General features: G+C 39.9%; 1 protein-coding gene across 2 annotated transcripts in view; it reads right to left on the bottom strand.

Moving 5' to 3' along the window:
• The window catches only part of PCYT1A (phosphate cytidylyltransferase 1A, choline), an 872556-nt gene that overhangs the window by 749090 nt on the left and 96571 nt on the right, over positions 1 to 26895 (bottom strand). For both annotated transcript variants that reach the window (XM_044070294.1, XM_044070293.1), the window contains one exon: positions 14093 to 14214. In XM_044070294.1, the coding sequence (XP_043926229.1) occupies positions 14093 to 14206 (114 nt within the window). In that variant the 5' untranslated portion in view covers positions 14207 to 14214. The remainder of the gene's footprint in view (positions 1 to 14092; positions 14215 to 26895) is intronic.

Consider the following 26895-nt stretch of genomic DNA (forward strand, 5'->3'; position numbering starts at 1 on the left):
GACTAAAATGCATAAAATCCTTACACGCCCCATGGCTCACTAGAGCCACCAAAAATGGTCAGCAGGGACAAAGCCTGGAAGTTCTGGCCAAAGCACAAAAAAACCTATAAACACATCCGCAACCAAGTAAAACGCCAACTCAAAGATAAGAATTACTACCATACTTTACAAAACCGACACAAATGTAACCCTAAACACTTCTGGGGATTAGTTAATAACCTTCTACTCCCTGGATCAGAAACTAACCCCTGCCCTGACCCAGAGAAAAACCCGGTAGAAATTGCCACATGTTTCAACACTTATTTTATTGAAGTCATAGTTAATTTCACTATCAACTTCCCTCAAACTATACCCTACCAACCCAACCTACCTGCCTCTGTTACTTCCCATGCCCTGCCTCCCAACTTCTCACTAGCCCCTATTCCAACAACTAGGGTTAAGAAACTACTTCTGAAATTAAAACCATGTACCAATGCCCCCGACAACCTACCACAAGAATTCCTACAAAAAGCTGCAGATTCCATTGCTTACCCCAATAGCACACTTCTTAACAGATCCATCCGCGAGTGCCATGTCCCTTCTATTTGGAAAAAAGCCTTTATCCTCCCACTCCACAAAGGCAGTAACAACATAGATGTCTCCAGCTTCTGGCCCACTGCCATCCTTTCTCCAATCTCTAAAATCTTCAAAAAAATGTATCTACAGTCAACTCCTTAATTACCTACTTGATAACAACATACTATCTCTAACCCAGCATGGTTTCAGACCAGGCCACAGCATCACTACTGCTTTTATCTCCTTCTGTGAATCTGTCAATCAAGTCCAAGCGGAAGCCTATAAACAATTGCCTGATGCCAGGTTTTATATACAGATGGTCCTTGATCCAACACCTAATTTCAAAACACATATTGATTCCTTTTTGGATTTGGCCACACAGGAGGGGGTTAATGATAAACAGACATGCAAACAACTTAAAGTGTCCGAACCTATTGCTCAGTATTTATACTTGCTTCCTAAGATCCATAAACATCCTACAACCCCCCCCCCCCCGGTAGGCCGATTGTTTCTGGTAGAGGTTCTCTTACAGAACCTTTATCAGCATTCCTCACATATTATTTAAAGCCACTACTACCTATGGTCAGATCCAGGTTACAAGACACCACAGAATTTTTAAATATTGTTCAGATACACAACTGGAATCAGATTGGTGGCTATGTACATTGGACGTCACTTCCCTTTATACCAGTATCCCACATGATGCAGGTATATCAGCAATTACATATTGGTTAGACAGATCCCAATTATACACTCTGGGATTTAACAATGTTCTAATCAGATTGACCCAATATGTGCTAACTAAGAACATTTTCTATTTCCAGGGACAAGCATATTGGCAAGTTAGAGGCACTGCCATGGGAGCATCTTTTGCTCCCATATATGCAGATCTGTTTATGGGTTTTTTTGAAGAACAACTTATATACGATTCTCACAACAACATCTATACTGAACACCTAGATATTTGGAGAAGATACCTAGATGATTGTTGGATGGTGTGGCGGGGCGATCCAACGCTAGTACATGAGTTTGTAAGATATTTGAACAACAACCCATGGGACATTCAGTTTACTTTAAACATACATCAAGAAATTGTCTTTTTGGATGTAATAGTCTCTCGACAGGCTGACCATACACTGGCGACCCGTATACATAGGAAATTTCCGCAATATAACACACTTTTACGTGCATCCAGTTATCATCCACGCCACATCATTAACAACATCCCTAAATCTCAATTCTTACGTATGAAACGGATTTGTTTGTCTCAAGAATCCCATTTAGAATGTGAACAATACCTGTCCAACAGACTCTTAAGTAGAGGGTATCAGAAACATCGTATTACCCAAACTATTAATTAGGTCAAAGATGTGCCCCGATCAACACTGTTACTATATAAAACCTTCACATGATGGACCTAAAGCAATAACATCTCAACCTATCAGGTTTGTCACCACATTTGGTAGCAATACACCCTTGTTTAGGGACATTATTAATAATCATTGGGATATCTTGCGGGCTCATGAACATTTGAATGAGATATTACCTGACAGATGTGCTTTTTCATACCGTAGGGGTAAAACCATTCATTGTCACTTTACACATTACAAAAGGTATAAGCCACCCATACCCATTCAGACAACTCTAATTGGTGATCCCTTGATAGGATGTTTTCCTTGTGGCCATTGCAGTGCATGCAGACACATTTTCAAGACCAAAGAATTTACTAGTGGTAATACCTCTAGGGTATACCAGATAAGAATTTTTGGTAACTGCAGCACGGATTGGGTGATCTATCTGGCCACTTGTACATGTTCTGCTTTTTATGTAGGCCAAACTTCAAGACCACTGAAACACAGGATAAGTGAACATCTCAGCGCCATCAGAAATCATAACATTTCTAATGCTTTATATAAACACACCATGACTCACCAAACTGCACAATTTAAATTCACTATTATTGACAAAATTGATATGCATAGAAATCTTAAAGCAGGCTGGCATGACAGATTAAATAATATGGAATCCTCATGGATCACCAGGTTAGGAGCTTTATTCAAACCTGGTTTAAATGAAATAGAATAGTTTTTGTCAGCCTATGATTTCATGTATTTGGATATTTGTCTAAACTGACTGTATTCTTTTTTTCAGATATAGACAATTTTATAGTCTATATTTTTGACTTTTAAATGGGTATATACATGGTTTTGGGTATATACACCTTTAAATGACTTGGATATAAAAGTAGTTACCAGGATGTGCTGTTAATACTATTTTTTCTTTTGCACTGAAGAAGGCTAGAAATATAACCGAAAGCAGTTTGCAACATGTAGATTGACTTTGCCACAATAAAGAAAATTTAGGCACTTTTCTCCTTTGTGCTGGTTCATTTTTGGGATATTAATCAAGTCCGTGATGCCAAGAAACCTGTTTCCTCCCTATTCCTTGTTCAGTCCAAAGCCTTTGACACCCATCTCCCACCCTCTACTCCTTAGAAAACTATCCAACATAGGTACCTCTCCCTCCACCGTAAACTGGTTTTCCAACTACCTCTCAGACAGGCAACAAGCCACAAAATGGCTAAACTCCTCCTCCCTATTCCTTAACACCACTACAGGTGTTCTCCAAGGGTCCATATTGGGCACATTACTTTTCAGCATTTTTATCAATGACGTCCACTCTAGTCTCACTCAAGGCACAGTTGTCTAATATGCAGATGACTCTACTATCATCTGTACTGCCAACTCCCCACAAAAACTTCAGAAACTTACACAAGCAGCTCTTAGCTGCACTGAATTATGGATGTCTAACAACCATTTAGCATTAAACCTCCAAAAACTAAGCTAGTATTATTCATCCCTAAGAAATCAGACACCATTCACAAGGATACTTTTTCCATTCACTCCCATGACAACACTTCTATTGAGGTAGTCACTCATACCAAACTTCTAGGTGTTACCATTGATGAGCACCTAACCGTCGACATGCACATTCATAATAATTTTAAAATAGCACACCAAAAACTGGGCATGCTATATCGTCACAAAACTTACCTCAACTATTCTTCCAAACTAGCCCTTGCATCCGCCTTCCTGCTCCCCTCCCTTCTATACGGTGCCCCTCTTTTTACCAACATTCAGACTAGCTTAAAATCCAAACTACAATCATACTATAATAAAAGTGCAAAGTTTGTCACAAATGGACAGCACCTATCCCACCACTGCACCTCCCTCAGACTACTGAACTGGCTAGAACTACCTCATCACCTCACTTATATTCAACTAACCACAGCCCATAAATTAATTCACAACCCATCCAGCTGCCCAGCCCTTTCTAATCTATTTAAACTAGATCATCCAAATAGACCCTTTCGATCTGAAAATCAAATGCATTTACAGGTAGAGAAACCCAACCTCACCGCTAGCCACTGGCTCAACTCCTTGGCTCAACTCCTTTTCCACTGCTAAGCAATGGAACTCTCTCCCACCCTCACTCAGATCTACTAGCAGCACTCTCATCTTTAAAAAGTCTCTGAAACTCTACCTCTACTCCCACTGGCAATGTCCTTGCGCTAACTCCCATCAACCCCCTACCTGACCTTTATCTCTCGCTGCCCTTCACCCACCTCTGCTCTGTTCTTCCATGTCCTCCTCCTATTCCATCTCCTGCATATCCTTAACAGCTAACCCTCCTCTGTACCATCACACAAATGCAATGACAACTGATATTCTTAGCACTGCTTCAGTGCCTCTTCCTGTATAAACAATCTCTCTGCATACCCAGTAACTAATGTCACTCAAGTATATTCCCTTTTCTTGGTTTACCAAACTCCTAGGCAGTTTTAATCTGTTAGTATTGATATGTTTTTGTTAACAAACTGTTTACACGTCATTGCAACTCAAGATTTTATCAACTCAAACCAGACACAACTGTTATCTTGTATTTGTACTACTTCTCATAGCATGCATGCACTGTACTATTAGTTTTGTTTTATGTAATTGCATGCATGTTGCCTCTGTGGAACTTTGGCACTGTATCTTGTGCTTTAGCTAATTGTATATATACATCTCTGTGGAGCTTTTCTCCCCGGGCCTTCACTGAAAATGGGCACTTTATGGCCCAGATGACTTTCCCGGTAATCAGGCAACTGAGTAAATGTCAGGAAAATCCTACTAGGGCAGCTGAACTTTATTTGGGGTTAATCAGAGTCTCGTTAATTGATGGCAGGTGTGTACCCAAGAAGACTGAATGCTATAATTAAATCAAAAGGTGCTTTAAGGATGTGCACACTTATGCAACCAGCTTATTGTACGTTTTTTGTTTTTTATAATTTTTCCCCCCAACAGATTTCTTGTTTTTCAATTAATTGTACAGGTTATATGTCACATTAAAGGTGGGAAAAGTTTTGAAATGATTTACTGCGGTCTCATTTTTTTATATCACAAAAACCTGGCATTTTAACAGGGGTGTGTACACTTTTTATATCCACTGTGTGTGTGTGTATATATATATATATATATATATATATATATATATATATATATATACATACATACACACACACACACACACACACACACACACACACACACACACACATACATTTATCTGTATTATATGCATATATGATTGTGATCCGCGGTGGTACAGCAGTAGCGTTGTTGCCTCACAGCAAGAGGTTCTCATGTTCGATTCTCGGCTGGAGTGCCTTCTGTGTGGAGTCTGCATGTCCTCCCCGCGGTCGAGTGGCCTCCGAAAGACATGCGTCAATGGGCGTGGCTTCTCTGAAGGTTGGGCGTCGGGCTGGCAACTCGGCACCATAAAAATCGACTGCCAATCATTAGCGGACCGGAGTTCCGCTGTGGCAATCCCCTAACCGGGAAAAGCCGAAAAGACAAACAAGACAAACATATGCATATATGACTGTATATTATGAATACATATAAATGTATGTGTATGTGTATATATATATATATATATATATATATATATATATATATATATATATATATATTATATACATACATACCACACACAAATATATTTAGGATGTGGGAAGAAAACGGACCACCTAAAGAATATCCACACAAACACAAGAAGGCTATGCAGACACATCACAGAAAACATGTCAGCCCAGAACTGAACCAGAGAATCTCCTGCTGTAAGGCAATGATCCAACTCACTGGGCCACTCAACGAACACATATACAGATATGCAAAACATGCACTCTTGGATAATACATGCTTTTGCACACACATAGATGCATATGCACCCACATATACATACATTCACCTGTTCACACAAACACTGCACACATACATAACAGACATAATGAAGTGTTTTTCCCCAGCCTTCTCCATTCCTAACACATATGAAACCCACAAGTGTTGGAATGTACGATTTTCCTATCAAAGCCCATCTGTGACCATTTCTTGCAATTAATAGGTAGTAAATAATCCTGTGAAATGGCAAATGATCTTCTTACTACAGTACAAATTGCCTTAGGAATGTTGTCAAAATCCGAAACGGAGATTTACACATAACTATATATATATATATATATATATATATATATATATATATATATATATATATAGATATATACTCCAATTGCAGAACCCTATTATTTTTCATAGTCAGTTTTGGGAAGGTGCAAACATACCATCAACAATGAATTTGAAAGGCTGAATCAAACCACCACATTCATAAACACAGTGCAAAGTCCTGTAAATGGGTTGTGCCTTACAATGTTTGCACACGATAATAGCAGTAGCACAATTCAAACATATGAATATTGGTAATTTTAAACTGTGCACACACAGATGGGCAAACTACACACATAATACAGACATGTACAACAGCGCACAGAAAGTGGGTCACTATGGTTTACTTTATTTATATAAATGTAACATGGCACATGTCATACATGACAATTTAATAAAGATATTTCTTGTTTTAAAAAAAAACATTCAGTTCCCAACTCCAGTCAGATTTACATGAGTTCAACCAATTGTTCACAAACCATAAACTACTACTGAACTCCTTCAAGACTATAATTCTTTGGAAATCCTGATTCTAACTATCCTTGACTTATACAGCCATATCAAAGAAACAACCTCCACCTTCAAATACCTAGGATTATGGCTTGATCAACTTCAAAACCTCCATTTCTACACAGACCGACAGAGAACAAAAATAAACTCCCTCCTCTTCTATCGTGGCCATCCAGAGCAGCAATCGGCAAAGGAGTTCTTGTCTCAGCTGGAATACCGACTACCAATTTTTGCATCTGCAGCCAAGAAAGACACTACCACACTCTAGACAATCTCCAGCAGCATCTGCTGATTCATTACAGACTCACCTCTCTGAGAGCATCACTGTATCACCCTAGAAAAAAGACAAATGGCTACCAATAAAACAAAGATCTAACCTACTGTTAGGATCCCGACTCTATAAACAACTTCAGTTCCAGACATTTACTCCCCTTGCAGCTAAATGTCACGAAAATAAACTCCTCATACAGCCTGAGACAACAGTCACAAGCCATACCATGTCTTATTACACCAAGAACCAAACTCCATGGCACTTTGAGGCACCTACTCTTCGGCAAACTCTCTCCATTGAGATAAGGGAAATCAACACTTGCTCCAAATTCAGAAAGCACCTCTTCATCCACATAAATGTTCCTGCTCCAACACTTGCCTCTTCCCCTCTCCTCGTCTCCTCTCTTTGAATTACTGAAGGCTGACCCACTTTAGAAACTCATGCATACATTGTACATGACACTCTGCTTGTTTACCAGAATGTTCATCTACAATTTTAAAATGTAACTAACCTGAACTACTCTATTACTGCTTACAAAAATTTCATAAAGAAAAAAGCCAGAGATGTATTTCACACTGGCCAAATCTGAAAAGTACAGTTTTGTACCTACCATAAATGTAGATGTTCGAAGATCCACATTGCTGCAGTCCTGACACTTGGGTAGTCCGCTGTCCCAGTCGGCCCGAATACCAAAGTATAAGGCTGACGTCGGTCAAGGCGCATTAGTCTGACGTCAGGGTACAAATGCGCATGACCGATGTCATTTCCTCAGTCTTTTCTTGCCCCAGATGTCAGAAGACCCTAAAAAGATAAGGCCAAACCAAAAACAACAACACACCAAACACCCCTGTACCAAATATATGTACAATATATACAAAGTCAGAAAGGTACAATCCCACCCACACAACCACCCCTAAACACAGAGGGGAAGGAGGCAGCAATGTGGATCTTGAACATCTACATTTATGGTAGGTACAAAACTGTACTATGTTCTTCATCTCACATTGCTGCAGTCGTGACAGTTGGGTAGAATCCCAAAGCAGAGGTAAGGGAGGATGGCAAATCACAAAGAAGCAGGAGCTGACAACATGCCCTGTAAAATAGCAGTGGCAAAACCAGCCCTAGATTTAGAGTAGAGAGGAAGGTGGTAATGCTTAGAGAAAGTATGCACTGAACTCCAAGTAGCTGCCTCCAAAATATCCTTAGTTGCCACCCCTTAGAAATGCTGTTGAAGTGGCAGTAGCCCTAGTGGAATGAGGCCTAATCCCAGCTGGAATCTCCTTGCCATGATGGGAGTAACAGAAAGTAATTCAAACCCAATCCACTTAGAAATAGTTTGTTTTGACACAGGCTTACCCTGAGAACTCAAAGCAAATGAAACAAACAACTGCTGAGACTGCCTAAAATCCTTAGTCCTGCTTAAATAATAACGTAATTGCCTGTGTACATCTAAAGTGTGCAAAATCTTTTCCCCCTTATTTTGGGGATTTGCATAAAAGGTAGGCAAATGAATAGTTTGGTTTAAAGCCACACTAGAAACCACTTTAGGCATAAAGGAAGGATTAAAGATACCCTATCCTTATGAAAAATCAGGAAAGGCTCAACCGCCATAAGGGCCTGCAATTCAGACACCCTTCTTGCAGAGGTAATGGCTAACAAAAAAGCAGTCTTCCATGACAAATATTTCAATTCAGCAGTAGCTGCAGGCTCAAAAGGTTGTAGAGTGAGTTTCTCCAACACAAAATTGAGGTCCCAAGCAGGAGTAGGAGCTCTTGGGGTCTTATATTCTTTGCCCCTCTAAGAAATTGCTTGAACAAAGGATGAGAAAACAATGGTGGGTCACAATCATAGTGAGCTGAAATTGCTGCAGCATGAATCTTAATGGAAGAGAAAGACAAACCTTTGTCCAATAACTCAGTAAGATATTGAAGAGCCACACTCAAATTTGGCTCAGAAACATCCAAATCCTTTGCTGCACTCCAAAATGAAAATCTCTTCCATTTTCCACACTTTCCTTGTACTAGGTCTTCTGGCTTCCATAATCACATTCAAAACTTGTTGAGGAAGCTGAGACCTGCTATGGTTCAAAACAGAATATGCCAGGCTGTTAGATGAAGAGAGTGAAGCTTGACATTGAGTAGATGCCTGTCCTTCTGAGACAATAGGTGTGGAATCAAAGGTAAGGGCCATGGAGGCTTACCAGACTCCTCAGCAATGGGTACCAGTGCTGCCGAGGCCAATCTGGAGCTATTAAAATCATCCTTGGCTTGTCTTGTCTGACCTTTAGGAGTACCTTTGGGAGGAGAGGCAGAGGTGGAAAGGCATACACATGAAGATTTTTCCAACTGAAAGAAAGAGCATCCACTTTCCAGGCTGTGTGATGAAACCTTTTTCGTGCAAAACTTTGGCAGCTGGTGGTTTAGTGGAGAAGCGACTATGTCTGGAGTTGAGTTCCCTATGACACTGTCAATGTCTGATGACATGAAGATCTCCCATCCTGGGACTCAGGGATTTGGCTTGCTTAACACATCACATAAGGAGGAGTTCTGTCCTGAGCAGAAAAACCCTTGCTTGAAGATTCAGTTGCAGCTTAACGCAGTCTCCCACAAAATCATTGCTTGCCTGCATAGAGGATAAGAATGTGTTCCCCTTGTTTGTTGATGTACCACATGACAGTTGTGTTGTCTGTTAGAATCAACACCTGCCCTGGAAGAAGTAAATCCTTGAAAGCCAGTAATGCAAACTGGACTGCTAACATCTCCTTCATGTTGATATGTAGATGCTGCAGTCTGGCAGGCCACTTGTCTTGTATCCACTTTCCATTCAGATGAGCTCCCCAAGCTGTGTCTGAGGCATCTGTCGTTAGAATCTGACTCGCCTCTGGCCGGGTCACAGAGAGTCCCTTGTTTAGGTGACATTCCTGAGCCCACCACAAAAATTCCTTTGAATGCAAGGTATTATTTGAATGACAGTGTCCAAATCCTGGCAGTGCTGTGTCCATACATTTTTGAGATACCATTGCAGCTTCCTCATATGCAGTTTGGCATTGGGAAGCACCAGAATACAAGATGCCATGAACCCTTTGAAGGACTGTCCTTGCAGTCAGCCCGGACTGATGAGGTAGTTGATGGAAGTAAAGAGAAAGATTCTTTTGTTTGTCCGGGGTTAAAAAGGCCATCTGGGTTGCTGTATTCAGTCTCACACCCAGAAAGCACATGTCTTGAGAGGGTACTAGACTGGACTTTATTTCGTTCACAGAATACCCTAGGCATCTTAGCACTGCTATCACATATTCCAAATGCTGAAGAAGCACGCCCTTCCTTGAGCCAGAATCAGGCAAAAATAAGGATAGATTTGTATTCCTTTAGCCTGAAGAAAGCTATCACTGGAGCCAGAACCTTTGTGAATACTAGTAGATAAGCCAAAGGGCAATGCAGAGAACTGATAATGAGAATTCCCAGAGATACTTCCTGCAATTTAGTCTGATAGGAACATGAAGGTAAGCTTCCTTGAGATCCAAAGTTACCATCCAGTGATCTTTGCCCAGCAGAGGTAAAAGCTGTTGTAACGTCAACATTTTGAACTTGGGGATGTCCAGATAAGTGTTGAGGATAGATAAATCCAAAATTGGCCTCCACGTTCCCTTTTGGTACTAGGAACGAATAAAATCCTAGGCCCTTTCTGGCACAGGAACCGGCTGAATGGCCCCTATTTGGAGTAACAGAGAAATTTGCTTGTGAGCCTCTTTCCTTTGTTGAGGAGGAATGTCTGGCATGCCTTTGAAAGGAGGCAAGGTATGGAAATAAAACCTGTAACCGTGGTGAATGATATCCAATACCCATCTGTCTTTGGTAATTAAACTCCAGTTTTCTTTGAAAAGTGCCAACCTTCCTCCCAAAGGTGCTGCCAGACGAGAAGATTCTGGCAGCTGAAAAGGCAGGTCATTGGGTCTGTTTAAAGGACTGACCCCTGCCCTCACCAGAAGATTGAGCAGGTGAACTCCCTGTTCTAGGCCTAAAAGAACCTTGAGCTCTGCCCCTACCACGTCTAGACCTACCCCTAGACTGGGAATCATAAGCAGGATATGTCCACCCCTTGGTAGGCCAATTTCTACTAAACTTCGGAGGCTGAACCTGCAAATATCTTTAACAGTCTGCATAGACTTAGCCTTGTCTTCCATTTTCTTAAGAACTGCTTCCAACACATCAGCCTTGTCTTACATGCTCAGCTAAATTCTGATCCGAACCAGTGGCAGCCACCCTCAAGAGGCCTGCACAGCATCAAAACCACATTGCAAAGAATGCTTACCCACCTGTTCAGAAACATGAACTAAATCCTGCAACTCTTTACACTCAATACCTTCAAAGCAACTACCTTAGACTTTAATTGTGAAAGGAGATAATTTTATTTCAACATGTGAAACAGGCAATTCAAAGCACTCATGGCCAAAGTGGAAGAATACACTTTCTTTCCCCATCTATCCAAAGCCCTTGCCTCTTTATCTGGAGGAACAGGATTTTTAACAACAGAAGCCTTAACACCTTTAGGCCCCTGTGAAACAGTTTCTGGGTCTGCCCTAGGACTCTTAAAAGATAATTATGAGCTTCAGGCACCCTATAATATCTATCCGGTTTAACTGGAGCAGGAGGCAAAGAATCAGGGTTCAGAGAAGCCTCTGCAAAACATCCTCCACCACATCTAGAACAGGAGGTATAGCTAAAGGCCTATGCTGGGGTAGAAACAAAAATCCTAAGCCTTTTCCTGGAATCAGAGAAATCCTGACCTTCCCATTTAAAATGCTCCCTCATGGAATGAAGAGTCTCTGAAAAAAATCCTCAGGAGGAGAAGCAGAAGGAGTAGAATCATCTACATCAGAATCAGAGTAAGGGAATACTCCTGCAAGTCTTCAGAAGACTCAGAAGCATCCGAACACTGCTCAAAACTCCCAAGCTCAGGTTCCACCCTAGGCCTCTTATCAGGAGGGGGCATAGAACCTCTAATCATAGTAATCAAATCTTCTGCCATCTTAAGCATATGCTTCTTAGGTACAGACCCTGAAGAACTAGGGGTAACACCTGAAACAAAACCTGGCCTGCTCCTGGGAGAAGCCTTGGAAACAGCAGGGGAGGGCCTAACCACCTTAGGAAGGGAAGGAAGAACAGCTACCTGAGAAGCCCCTTCCACCTGGCCTACCTCCTGAGAGGTCACATCTTGCAGTAATAAAGTCTCTCCTGGGATTCCAAAGAAATTTCTGGCTGAACCTCTGGCTGAACCGGCGTCCGGACGGTTCTTCGCCGGAGCATCCGACGGCATTTTATAATTACACCGCTTCCCAAAACTAACCTGGCACAATCTAATCTTCTTTAAATCTAGCACAAGAGCGACAGCCAACAACGTCGTGCTCAGGCCCTAAGCAAGGTATACACAAGGTATGGTAATCCCTATGAGGTATCTGTTTCCCACAAGAAATACAGTTATTCACTTTTTCTGACATCCGGTAAAATAAAAATCTCAGAACGCCAACCTGCGCAAAACTGCTTCTGCATCGGACCATTCCGACTAATGCGCCTTGACTCAGCCTTATACTTTGGTATTCGGGCCGACTGAAGTGTCAGGACTGCAGCAATGTGAGATGAAGAACATCTGCTCAGTGTTGTTTGGTCTGCATGTGTATACATATTACAGACAGACAGACACACACACACACACACACACACACACACACACACACACACACACACACACACCTGTAGTACTGTCCTGTAACTCAACCAAGTACACTGGTATTTAAGTACAACTCAATACTTCTGTTTAAGTTTAAAATGCTACTTTTAAACATAAGAAACAACACATGCACTCAACTGTGCACATACTTGTACAATTTAAAAAATGTCAAGCTCTAACAGACATAGAGACACAGACATATACAAACAGAGTAAGGTATTTCAAGGTAATGAGCACGTAATTTAAATTTTTATGACATTTAATCAAAGAAACTGTTTATTGGTTCTGATACTGCAAATGTAAAGCTTTACCAAGTATGGTCTGCAAGCATCCTTCATCAATTGTCCTCTGCAGATCAAGTTCACTTCAAACCCTGGCATGCCATCTCACACACACACACACACACACACACACACACACACACACACACACACACACACACACACACACACATGCATGCATGCATGGAAAAGGCACCTGCCCCTATGAAATAGGAAACAGTTCTACAAACTAAATATTGGTTCTGCTGCGCCCTTTCCTATTCCTAAAGTAACTAATTTCAAGTTCTCAAGTCAGGTCCCTGGTAGCAAAAACTGAAATCTAACATCTGGACAAACAATGCAGAAAATAAAATTAGGCCAAAATAAAGGGAGGCAAACCTGAACGATAATCACAGTCTCAAGTATGATACAAGACTCACAAATGCAGTATATTTTTCCTGCTGTTGCACCCGTTTTGTATTTTGAATTTGAATTGCACTAGCAATGTTGCAAGTGCCACACACAGTGAGGCCACAAGAAGCCTTCCAACTTTAATACATAATCCTGCAACTGTTATGGGGGGCGGGTATTAAATCACCCAAACCACAATACTTTTTTTCCAAGTTAAGCAGAAGGTCATTGTTTTTGTATGATATGTTTATTACTGCTTCTAGACCTTGATATGCAACAGAAATGCAATTTTACTTTGTATGTACATTGCTATTTGTGCTGTGTTTGCCTTACCTGCCCGGTCATGACTGAAATAAAGATAAGTCAGTCCAACCCACCTCCCCACTTAAACAGTAGATAAATAAATTAAATTAAGTGCCCTGCTCCCTGGTACACACACGCACGCACACACACACACACACACACACACACACACACACCTGCCATAACTAACCCAAATTCAAATAACTGCTTGCATATGAAATCTATAATAAAGAACTGATGATAGCACCACTTCCCAGGATATACTCCTTGCATCGTGACTGTACCATGAAAACAAGTTTTATTTCTTGCCTTGAATATGTTTTCCTCAGTGAAAACATAATAAAAGATATTAATCATACTATTCCACAAAACAGCACATATCTTCAACAGTGGCTTCTCAATCACTGGTTACTATGTAACTGCTCCAGCGTTTGCTCTACCCATAACTACTTCAGGCTGCTTAATGACATCAGTGCAATTTTGGGATAAAGCAAAATGATAAATGGATTACATACGGATGAAAGACGTGCGACTTTCAGTGGTGTTGCATCCTCCTCTACATTTCCATTAGGGCCAGCAACTTTCTTTCTTTTCCGTGAGTTCAGCTTGGGCAAGCAGTCTGCTTCCATTTCAGCACCTGTCAACAAATAGTGAAAGTTTACAAAAAATTAAGCAGTTACTTTACCAAAGCTCCGTTCGTTGTTTTATTGGCTGCTGACTCCTGATAAAAATGTGTACCATAGGCCACATAAGTTATCAGGCCAACAAGCATATTATGTAACCATCTGCAAAACATTAACTGTTTTACGCTCCAAGATGATGCACTACACTGGAACCCCTGCCCCCACAGACCCAACAATACAAACAAGCAATGGTTTCTTGAACGTTTCAGTCTTCACAACATTATGTACCTACATGTTAACAGTAACTGCTGTTAATAATCCATATCTTTAGGTCGGACCATTCTGAAGTGCCTACATGGTCTTAAGAGACTGGGTCAGTGGATTCTGTGTGGTCAACAAAATGAAATTCATAAATATGCAAGTCTGGACACTGAATTGTTTGTTAATTTCACTGATAGTGTTAACATAGCAAAATGTGCATAAAAGCACAAAGGTGAAATTAGGCTGACACAGAAGTCCAGTTTAAATAAGCTAAACTCCATGCCAAAAGAACAGCAGAGCAATATACAGATGACAGTTGCAGCAAAAAAAAAAAAAGCAGGCAAGAAATTCAGGAAGTGTTAAAGACTAGACTGAACGGGCTATAATAAGCACGTCTAACCAGATGAACTTTTACTAAAAGAACATGGTGTACCAGCTGGTAGGGAACTTTCTCCCTTCTTATACTAGGCAACTCAGTATCACAAACTTTTCATAGCCAAACCGTTAGCACGACAGACACAGCATGTAGCTGTGCAACATACTTTTATACTTTCCTGCTAACTTAAACCTTCATAATTTACCCATCCAAACCCTTGTCTGACTCGGTTCTATCTGCACTAACTGCACTCACTAACTAGTGGCGATGCTCCCTTCCTCCTACCTTCTGCTGTCCTGGCTTAATCCTCTGCTCCCTCCTTTCTACTACCCTTTGACTCTTCTCACCGGGACACCTCACCTCTGTACTGGATTACACATATCATACTTCTTTATGCCATCTATTTATTTATTGACATTTGGTAACCGGGAAAGTCCACTGGGTCAGAAACCCATTTTCAGTGGATGCCCTGGGAGAAAAGCTCCAAGAAAGGTTACAAAAAAATACATAGTGTAAACAGTTATATACAAAGCATAAGAAACAACATTTGCAATTACAATTTCACAATGTCTTAAAATTCCTATCGTATGACTAAGCTCTGCTTCAATCTGTAGTTAAGCCAATATGCACTTCGCCCTACCTTACTTTGATCCTGCCAAGCAATTCTTGCACTTTACACAACATAGCCAATGTTACATTTCACGTATTTGGACTTGGTTCAGACTAAATAAAATTATACACTCTAATGCTGAATTTCATCAGTTTGGATTGTGTATTATGTAGTGTAACATTGTAAGTAATATATTTTTCTCTTTTTTTAACTAGGAAGAAAATGATTCCGCTGGGGTAAGCTCTTCAATCCAAAAAGCAAGCAATAAATAAAAAGTCAACTGAATATATACAATATTATAATTTTAAAATTATTTTGTTCAGGATTTCATTTTAAATTCTACAACACCCACAGGAAGCAAACAGATTTACAACAAACAAACAGTTTACTTAACCACAACAATAGTATTTTTGAAATGAGACTTTAAAATCATGAAAAGAGAAGTCTGAGCAGAGTTTCATGAATTACTAACACCAGCATGCCAAAATATCATCAGTGAATAAATTCTCACATAGGACCAGGAAAGTGGTACAATAGTTAGCATTCCTACTTTACAGCACTTGGTTCTCCAATTCAGTTCTCGGCTGGGATGCTCTCATATGCATAAACTACAAGAATGTCAAGAAGATGGGCAAGTAAACTCAAGGATGGGGCAAACTGACAGGCAATAAATAACATCCTGTGAAGACATACTGTCGCAGGGTGGTGGGGGGGGAGCATGAATCAGAGACAGTGTTACTACTGCAGCACCATAATGATACAATAGCATTTGCTATGCAGTATTGTTTTTCTTCTAATGTTCATGTCAGCCCGGGGGGGGGGGGGGGGGGCACTCACACACTATATCATTCAAAATGTCACAGCTTAAATGTTTTAAGACCACATGACATTTGCCATAGGAAATGGGACATTTCTATACCACTGTGCTTACATGGTTAGCAAACACACATTTTTTGGGGAAAATCTCTGTTAACTATTTTGCTAAAAAGATTCATCCATAAAACAAGACAAGTCACCTGTAATTCAAGCTGTTGAAAAGCTCCAATATGAAATAAGTACCGACAAGTAGATATGCAGAGTGAACAGCACAGGCAGGGATGCACAGTGTCCATAAACTCTGTTGATGGCCAAAGCCAAATTATGCAGAACTTACCAAGAAACAATACTGCCATTGTCCACCTCATCTGTCATTTCCCTGATTAATGATAAGTTAAAATAAGATCAGCTTGCTTTTATTTGAATATGTCAGAACCACACACTTTTGAATTTCCCAATATTTTTAACAGCACTGCAAAGTCAGAGGCTGTTCCATTATCTACTATCATCTGTGTGATAAAATACCTTATCTACTATCATCTGTGTGATAAAATACCTTATCTACTATCATCTGTGTGATAAAATACCTTAAAAGGATGAGGTTTCACCAACAAGATGATCCATGCAACTACTCAACACATGGGGTTGCATGACAACATCGGGTGCCAATGAATAAAACAGAAACTGTACCAAATCCCTGAACAAAGGCACCTGGTGGCAGCAAGCATGACAAAGGAGTCAAGATGGAACCGTACGGCATGCAAATATTGCTCACAAGGCAGACGGAATTACCAAAGTGATGTGCAACAGTTTATCACCAGGAAAAAAAAAGCTGATGATGATGTTCCCAAGATCCACCTGAAACAAAAATGGCTATCTGTACCTATGGTAGTAAAAACTTCAAATAAATAAGCTGAGTATTTACCATCTTCATTACAATAAATGCTTATTTGCATCATTCCCGACCTAAATGAATCTTTAACTAAGCTAGTTTAGTTGTTAAGTTGTAATAACTTAATATAGTGCAATTCAGCACAAAAATTTGTTTACCAGAAAATGTCTCAACATCTCAATACCGTCTCAATTAGGTATGGTGGTAAAAAGAGATTTTACATCCAATGTTACCAAAGGGACTCCTGATAGACCTGAAAAGTCACTTGCAGAAGCATACAAATCATTTAAAAACTGCTGAGTGTCTCTTAGGACAAATTCATTCTTGTCCACCATTGGTCATAAATGTTTTTCAACAAAGACTGACATACGTTCTGTACACCACCCTTTCCCAGCAATAATGGGTCTAAAGGGCGGTTTCCTAGGATCTTTATGGACTTTTGTTAGGCCCTGAATGCTAGGTATATTTGGGACTTTTTTCTAGGTATCTTTGAGACACTTTCTGGATAAGAAAAATGAATATGATGATAATAGGTTTAAGGACCTTTTATGTCTATTTATGGAACTCATATTGGAGAACAATGTGATGATGTTTAGGAATGAAATGTTCCTACAAAAAGATGGCATAGCTGTGGGCACTTCCAGTGCCAATAGCTACGCCAGCATAGTTATGATTGTTTGGGAAGAACAGTAATTTTGGAATCTATATTCAGTGAATGCGCTTGTTTTTACAGGCAATTCGTTGACAACCTCTTCATTTTATGGAGGGGTACTGGGAGATCAGTTGCAAGAGTTCTTTGAACATCTGAAAAGTTCCACACCATTCTTGAAGTTCAGCATAATAGTTCCCCTAGTGGAAATGAATTTTTTGGATGTGTTAAATAGTTAAACATTCTGATAACACAATTGATACCAGTGTATTTAGGAAGGATTGTTACAAGAATTCTTACTTTCACTGTCAGAGCATGCACCCAATACACATATTTAATATTATGATGAAGGGACAGGGCATGCGGGCATCCAGATTAAATGCCAGTGAAGAAGGGTTCTGAGAAGAACTAGCCTCTTTAAGGAGAAGGTTTATGAAAAGGGGGTATAGCGAAGAAGAGGTTGATAGAGCCTTACAACCTATTCCAGCCTTGTGTACTACTAGAGCTAGACCCTATTTCTCAGAGAAAGTGTGCTCTCAAAATGACATAGCAGTGGATAGACAAAATCATCATCCGGTTGTTAGGTGACTGGTTACCTACTCGTGTAATGTAAGACAGATTACGGATATTCTCCAGAAACATTGGCAGGTCTTATTGGTAGACCCCAAAGTGAGGTCCATAGTAGGGGATAAACCAAGCTTTTTGTATAAAAACAAAAGATCCCTAAACAACTGTTGTGTTATCAGAGGGTAGATAGTGATATGGACACTATTAGTCATCCAGACAGGACCTTTTGTACTAAATGGAAGTACTGTCCCTATATTAATTCCAGTGGTAGTTTTATCCATCCGGATACAGGCAGAGAATGGAAGTCCAATACACATGCAAACTGTAATACCTGTCATCTTGTTTACTTAGCCTACTGTAAAACATGCTATTCTTATTATGTGGCCAAGACTGACAGGAGACTAAGGGAACGGGTCAGGGAGCATTTATATGCTATTAGTACCCGGTCAGATACTAATGCTTTAGCTAAACATGTAAAAGCTACAGATGAAAAACACACACTTTTATTTTTATGGTCATTGAGACTGTTAATGTTGGTAAACGAGGGGGTGATGTTAGGAACCTGACAGAAACATCAGAGATGAAATGGATAATCAGGTTAAGAGCATCTACAGGGAAGGGGTTAAATGATCGTGTTTCGATCAAACCAGCCCTCAAAGCTAAGAACTCATGTTCATAGACCTATATATATCTATAGTAATGTTTTTGCATATATAGTTGAGTATTAATGGTTTTTGTATATGTAGCTCTATGCTTTTATTTTTTATAAGTGTTATATAATCATTTGTCTTTAAATGACTTTTTAAGGGATTTTTATTACTTAATTGGTTGAGCAGTTTTATTGGTCATTGCTTGCATTTAAACCCACTGTTCTTGTGACGTATTGTCTGATGAAGCAGTATTTTCTTGAACTGCGAAAGCGCTCATGAATTAAATGGTCTCTGGTCTTTTTACTGCATTATGTGCTTTTGACATAGTTACAGCCATTTTTTGGTCGACTACGTTTTTGTGCTGCATTTTCCTACGTTCGTTTTGTGGACCTGTTCTCCACTCCACCTGGTTCTGTGTTTTGCTAATATAGTACAATTGTGTAAGAACTTGAGATTACTTTAGGTATCTTACTGATCACTGTTGCAGTATTCTAACACTGATGGGTTAGTTGTCCTGCCTGAGGTAACCTGAAGTCTGTCTGTCTGTCTGCAAAGCCAAAACTTCATGCATTATTATGTCCAGCATATGACCTCATCCTGTGGGTACTGGGAGTACATAAGTTGACTTATCAGGATAAGATCCTCAGAATATCTAGAACCAGGAGACCATGGAGAAGACTGAGTAATAGAGCAATAAAAAACAAATCCAGCTAGGAGGTGGAGAGAGGAACTGCACCACCCTCAGTCCACAAGATAAAGCAAGACAGAAGGAGGGAGACATAATATTGCAACATAATTAATCGTAAGTTCTTGCACAAATGCACTATGTCCTTCCTTGGATCACTGTTGTTGTATTCCAATACTGATGGGCGATTCCCAAAGCTAGAGATTAAGTGTGGATAGGTCAGAGGCAGGGTAGCTGTCTAACAATCCTAAGAGGACAGATAGAACAAAACAGCTTCTAGATCTGGAGACTGTATCCACTTTGTAGTGTCCAGTAAAAGTGTGAACTGACAACAAGGTGGCCACCTCCAGAACAGACATACAGTCAATGTCTTTGAAGAAGGCACAAGATGATGATACTGCTCTGGTGGAATAAGCCTTCACTGGTGAAGACAGGGACTTGTCATGGAAGGTGTAACAGAAGGACATGGATTTAGAGAGCCAGTTATAAATAGGTTGTTTGGAGCTAGGGTTATACAACTTACCCTCCTGAAAGGAGACAAAGATTGGTGGGTTTGCTGAAAAGCCTTTGCCTTATCCAAGCAGAATCTTAATTGTCTGTGCATATCCAGGGACCAGAGTAGACTTTCATCCCCATTCTGTGGGTTAGGAAAAAAAGGAGGCAAGTGGACAGCCTGGTTGAGTGACAGTTAATTTACTACTTTCAGCATAACACAGAGGTTAGCCCTTAAGGAAATCCCTCTCCTTATGGAAGAAAAAGGAAAGGAACAATGTCCATTAGTGCCTCTAGCTCAGACAATCTTCTGGCAGAGGTTTAAGCATCCAGCAGAACCATCTTCCAAGTACAGGAAGTGCAGCTGCAGGTTCAAATGTTCAAAAGATGGTAAGGTAAGTTTTTCCAAAACAAAGATCAAATTCCAGGGATGTAAAATAGTCCTGCTAGGTGGGTTCAAGTGAAGGACTCCTTTCAAAAACTGTTTGACCTCAATTCTGGAAAGAAAGGGAGGGTTTAAAGGCATGCAGGGAGAAACAGTGGGCAAGTGTGCTTTGATGGGAGGAGTAGCCTAGTCCACTTTTGAGCAACACAGACAAGTAAAATGGAGTAAGTGTAATCCCGACCCAAAAGGGATTCTTATTCTTCTTGAGACACCAGATGGAAAATCTTTACAGATGTAAGGTCTTCTAGTGGCAGGTATTCTTACCTCCTGAAGCAACTGGAGCATATCCTCAGAAAACTCGCGTCTGAAAGGGATTAAGACTCTATCCCCCAAAGAGTCGGGTTGACAGCCTGCAAGATGGGGTGGACCAGAGAGCCCTATTTTTGCCTGATTAAGTCCACTTGGTGATGTAATCTGCAGTGATGGCCCATAGCTAGGGGGAGAAGATGTTGCTGACTGGGCAAAAAGGGCGTCATTAGCAAGATTTTTGGTTTGTCCCTTTGGATCTTCAGAAGAATCTTTGGGATCAGGGGCAGAGGAAAAAAACATAGAGCCCCCCCAGCTGAAGGACATCACATCTGCCCTCCAAGTCTGGAAACAAGGGGTCCTGGAATAGAACAGTTTGAGCCGTTTGTCCTGGCAGGAGGCAAAAAAATCTATTTGAGAAGTATCTCATCTGTGCACTATGTCTAGTAACACCTTTCTCTTCAACATCCATTTGTGAGGGTATTTCATGGATCTGCTTAGAGAATCTGCAAGAACTGCTGTGTTATCCCTGAAAAAAAATTCTGAGGGGTCCTGGATTTCGTATGTGAGAGAAGACATATAGAGCTTGGATGAGGGCCCTCAACTCTTTTACACTGACATGCTCTCTCCACTGTTTGACCCTAAACTGCTAAGAAGCCTGTCCATGCACCCCAAGTTAGATATAACGCATCTGTGTGAAGTTCCTCTTTGGGATCAGTTGGTCTGCACATCAGACCTTGACTCAGCTGGATCTGAAAAAAATTCTCCATTGTAACTTTTTTTTTTTTTTTAAAAAGGCAGGAGGGGAATCTGAGTATCCAATAGGTGACAATGTTGAGACCAAAGAGATTTGAAGTACTATTGGATCTTCCTTGTATGAAGTTTAGCAAAGAGAGCTATGAGAATAGTAGATGCCATGTATCCCAGAGTCTGCAGAATTGCAGGACAAGTTCGAAGAAAGGGACTGAAAGTATATGCAGAGAGAGGGTGATAAAAGCTACCATAAGACAGGTAACCAACCCGCAACACAGAAAAAAATAAACAGAACCTGTATGGTCAAAGCACACTTCTTCAGATTAAGGGTAAAGCCCAGCCTCTGCTGAAGGGAGGTAGTATAGATGAAAGACTTGGCCAGGATAAGAAGACTATTCAGGTATGGAAATAACTGGATTCTCTGAGTTCTGCAAAAGGCAATAGCTGGAGCTTAGCACTTTGTGAAAACCTGGGAAACCTAGATAACCAGAAAGGTAAAACACAGAATGGAAAGTGTGATGAACAAGTACTAAACCTAAGGAATTTTTTTCTTTAAGACAGGTGAATGGGAATACGAAGGTAAGTATCCTTCAAATTTAAGGAAACCAGAAAAGCCTGGGGCGGGAAGAAGAGTTCGAAGAGAACAGCATTTTGGCTTAAAGTACAGTCAGAAAAGTACTGAGATGGGCTAAGTCTAGAATGGGTCTCCAGGCTCCTCTTTTTTTTTGGTTCTAGGAAAAGTCTGGAATAAAAGCCTTCTCCAAGACTTTGAGTGAGTATTGACCAATTCTATAGTACACTGATCAAGAATACCTTGCAAAAAAAGAGGATGCAGGTATACCAGGTTGGAGGGAGGGGTATTAAAGCCTCTGAAAGCTAGTATTTCTTTCCAAGTCATCTAGTAGCCCTACTGAATGATGGGTAGGAGCCATATGTCGAAGTGATGAATACCCTAGCTGGAAAGAATTAGGCTACTCTTTTTGACAAGGGGAGGAGTGGACAAGGAAAAAGGGGGGGGGTAAGTAAATGGGCTGACTTGTCTGGAAAGGAAGGGGTTTCAGATTTGGATTATCTTGTAGGCTTATCCTGAAATCATTTTCTTAGCAGTTTCCTGTCTTTAAAAACAGATTTTTGATCCTTACTGTAAAAAGAAGTGGTCTTTGCAGAGCAACTCTTTTGATACCTTGAAACTGAAGTGATGCAAATCTGCTTAAAATCTTGTATGATTTTACATTTCTTTTGCAAAGATTTAAAAAGTTCTGCAGCAGCTGGTTCAAATGGGAAATCCCTGTGAAGAGGGGAATCTAAAAGCTTAGCTTTTAGATCTTCATGGAGAGACTGAACAAAGCCAAGCAAATCCCCTGATAACTGATAAAATATCATTCACAATGAAAGAAACATCCACTGCATCATAACTACATTTAACGGTATAAAAAACAAAGAAACACACCAAGCCAGCAGAAATTATGGTTAGCGCTTTCGTTTACTTCATAAGCAAACTTCAGACAACAGTTATAAACCACAAATCATTTAAATATCCCTTCAAAAAGACCAATTAAACAATTCCATACTCAAATTGTCCTTAAAAGAACATACACACAAAATTGTTCATGCTACATAAAAATCAGTACATAAAGTGTATACAGCAAGCTAAAATACATCCATATATTGAATTAATATTCACCTAAAACATGATTTCAATTTTAACATACATTTTATAGATAAATTATCATTCATCCCAGGAAGGGAATGTGCATTAAACTTCAATTGCCAGATCCTATAGCCCTGAAATTAGATGAAAGGGAACTGATTTGGCAATTGAAGTTTAATGCACATTCCCTTCCTGGGCTGAATGATAATTTACCTATAAAACGTATGTTAAAATTTAAATCCTGTTTTAGATGATTATTAATTCAATTTATGGATGCATTTTAGCTTGCTGTATGCACTTTGAGGTTTATGTACTGATTTTTATGTAGCATGAACAATTTTGTGTGTATGTTCCTTTAAGGACAATTTGAGTATGGAATTAATTGTTTAATTGGTCTTTTTGGAGGGATATTTAAATGATTTGTGGTTTTTAACTGTTGTCTGATGAAAGTTATGAAGTAAAGCGTAACTGCTTCTGGCTTGGTGTGTTTCTTTGTTTTTTTATCAGTTTGCGTTCTTCTTTGGCTTACATTTAATGGTATGTATAGCCATTTACAATGGCCTGACCATGCACAGAAATAATCTGCTACTTAGTTTCATAAACCTCTAGAGGTAGATACATCCAAGGTAGAAACAGCCGCAGGTTTCGTAGTCAAAGAAGTGTCTCGCGGCATACCGGACTCCGAACGAGTCTCGGTAGCGGCTTGCAAATCCATCAATGCGGGCATCAGGGGCTGCGAAAGCGCATCACTGAGTACCAGCGAACTGGCGACTAGCTTAACTGAAGCATCGTTGGCAGTTTTGGACGTGTGCGGTCTGTCTCTATCCTTATGCTTTATCGGAAGATCAGTAGTCGGATAGCTTACCAAAGCCATTTCGGAATATGGAGATCGAGAGCGAAAGTATTTAGCTATAATAAGGGCCAGACGATGAATAGTTTGGGTGTTGAACAAAACACAATACCGGCATCAAGGGACGTCGTGGTCTGGACCTAAACAGGTGACGCAGAAAGAATGGAAATCTCAGTGTGGTATTTGCTTTCCGCAGGCAAGACAATTGTTAACTTTTTCTGACATCGGGTAGGGCAAATAAAAAGGATCCCCAATGGGGTACTTAGCTTTAGAAGACTTCACCTTCAATTTCCAAAATATCAAAGTGATGTGCAACAGTTTATCACCAGGAAAAAAAAAGCTGATGATGACGTTCCCAAGATCCACCTGAAACAAAAATGGCTATCTGTACCTATGGTAGTAAAAACTTCAAATAAATAAGCTGAGTATTTACCATCTTCATTACAATAAATGCTTATTTGCATCACTCCCGACCTAAATGAATCTTTAACTAAGCTAGTTTAGTTGTTAAGTTGCAATAACTTAATATAGTGCAATTCAGCACAAAAATTTGTTTACCAGAAAATGTCTCAACATCTCAATACCGTCTCAATTAGGTATGGTGGTAAAAAGGGATTTTACATCCAATGTTACCAAAGGGACTCCTGATAGACCTGAAAAGTCACTTGCAGAAGCATACAAATCATTTAAAAACTGCTGAGTGTCTCTTAAGACAAATTCATTCTTGTCCACCATTGGTCATAAATGTTTTTCAACAAAGACTGACATACGTTCTGTACACCACCCTTTCCCAGCAATAATGGGTCTAAAGGGCGGTTTCCTAGGATCTTTATGGACTTTTATTAGGCCCTGAATGCTAGGTATATTTGGGACTTTTTTCTAGGTATCTTTGAGACACTTTCTGGATAAGAAAAATGAATATGATGATGATAATAGGTTTAAGGACCTTTTATGTCTATTTATGGAACTCATATTGGAGAACAATGTGATGATGTTTAGGAATGAAATGTTCCTACAAAAAGATGGCATAGCTGTGGGCACTTCCAGTGCCAATAGCTACGCCAGCATAGTTATGATTGTTTGGGAAGAAAAGTAATTTTGGAATATATATTCAGTGAATGCGCTTGTTTTTACAGGCAATTCGTTGACAACCTCTTCATTTTATGGAGGGGTACTGGGAGATCAGTTGCAAGAGTTCTTTGAACATCTGAAAAGTTCCACACCATTCTTGAAGTTCAGCATAATAGTTCCCCTAGTGGAAATGAATTTTTTGGATGTGTTAAATAGTTAAACATCCTGATAACATACCCGTGTATTTAGGAAGGATTGTTACAAGAATTCTTACTTTCACTGTCAGAGCATGCACCCAACACACATATTTAATAATATGATGAAGGGACATGGCATGCGGGCATCCAGATTAAATGCCAGTGAAGAAGGGTTCTGAGAAGAACTAGCCTCTTTAAGGAGAAGGTTTATGAAAAGGGGGTATAGCGAAGAAGAGGTTGATAGAGCCTTACAACCTATTCCAGCCTTGTGTACTACTAGGGCTAGACCCTATTTCTCAGAGAAAGTGTGCTCTCAAAATGACATAGCAGTGGATAGACAAAATCATCATCCGGTTGTTAGGTGACTGGTTACCTACTCGTGTAATGTAAGACAGATTACGGATATTCTCCAGAAACATTGGCAGGTCTTATTGGTAGACCCCAAAGTGAGGTCCATAGTAGGGGATAAACCAAGCTTTTTGTATAAAAACAAAAGATCCCTAAACAACTGTTGTGTTATCAGAGGGTAGATAGTGATATGGACACTATTAGTCATCCAGACAGGACCTTTTGTACTAAATGTAAGTACTGTCCCTATATTAATTCCAGTGGTAGTTTTATCCATCCGGATACAGGCAGAGAATGGAAGTCCAATACACATGCAAACTGTAATACCTGTCATCTTGTTTACTTAGCCTACTGTAAAGCATGCTATTCTTATTATGTGGCCAAGACTGACAGGAGACTAAGGGAACGGGTCAGGGAGCATTTATATGCTATTAGTACCCGGTCAGATACTAATGCTTTAGCTAAACATGTAAAAGCTACAGATGAAAAACACACACTTTTATTTTTATGGTCATTGAGACTGTTAATGTTGGTAAACGAGGGGGTGATGTTAGGAACCTGACAGAAACATCAGAGATGAAATGGATAATCAGGTTAAGAGCAGTTTTTGCATATATAGTTGAGTATTAATGGTTTTTGTATATGTAGCTCTATGCTTTTATTTTTTATAAGTGTTATATAAGCATTTGTCTTTAAATGACTTTTTAAGGGATTTTTATTACTTAATTGGTTGAGCAGTTTTATTGGTCATTGCTTGCATTTAAACCCACTGTTCTTGTGATGTATTGTCTGATGAAGCAGTATTTTCTTGAACTGCGAAAGCGCTCATGAATTAAATGGTCTCTGGTCTTTTTACTGCATTATGTGCTTTTGACATAGTTACAGCCATTTTTTGGTCGACTACGTTTTTGTGCTGCATTTTCCTACGTTCGTTTTGTGGACCTGGTCTCCACTCCACCTGGTTCTATGTTTTGCTAATATAGTACAATTGTGTAAGAACTTGAGATTACTTTAGGTATCTTACTGATCACTGTTGCATTATTCTAATACTGATGGGTTAGTTGTCCTGCCTGAGGTAACCTGAAGTCTGTCTGTCTGCAAAGCCAAAACTTCATGCATTATTATGTCCAGCATAT

This window comes from Protopterus annectens, chromosome 4.part1 (assembly GCF_019279795.1).
Source record: "Protopterus annectens isolate FY-2018-M chromosome 4.part1, PAN1.0, whole genome shotgun sequence".
NCBI lineage: Eukaryota > Metazoa > Chordata > Ceratodontiformes > Protopteridae > Protopterus > Protopterus annectens.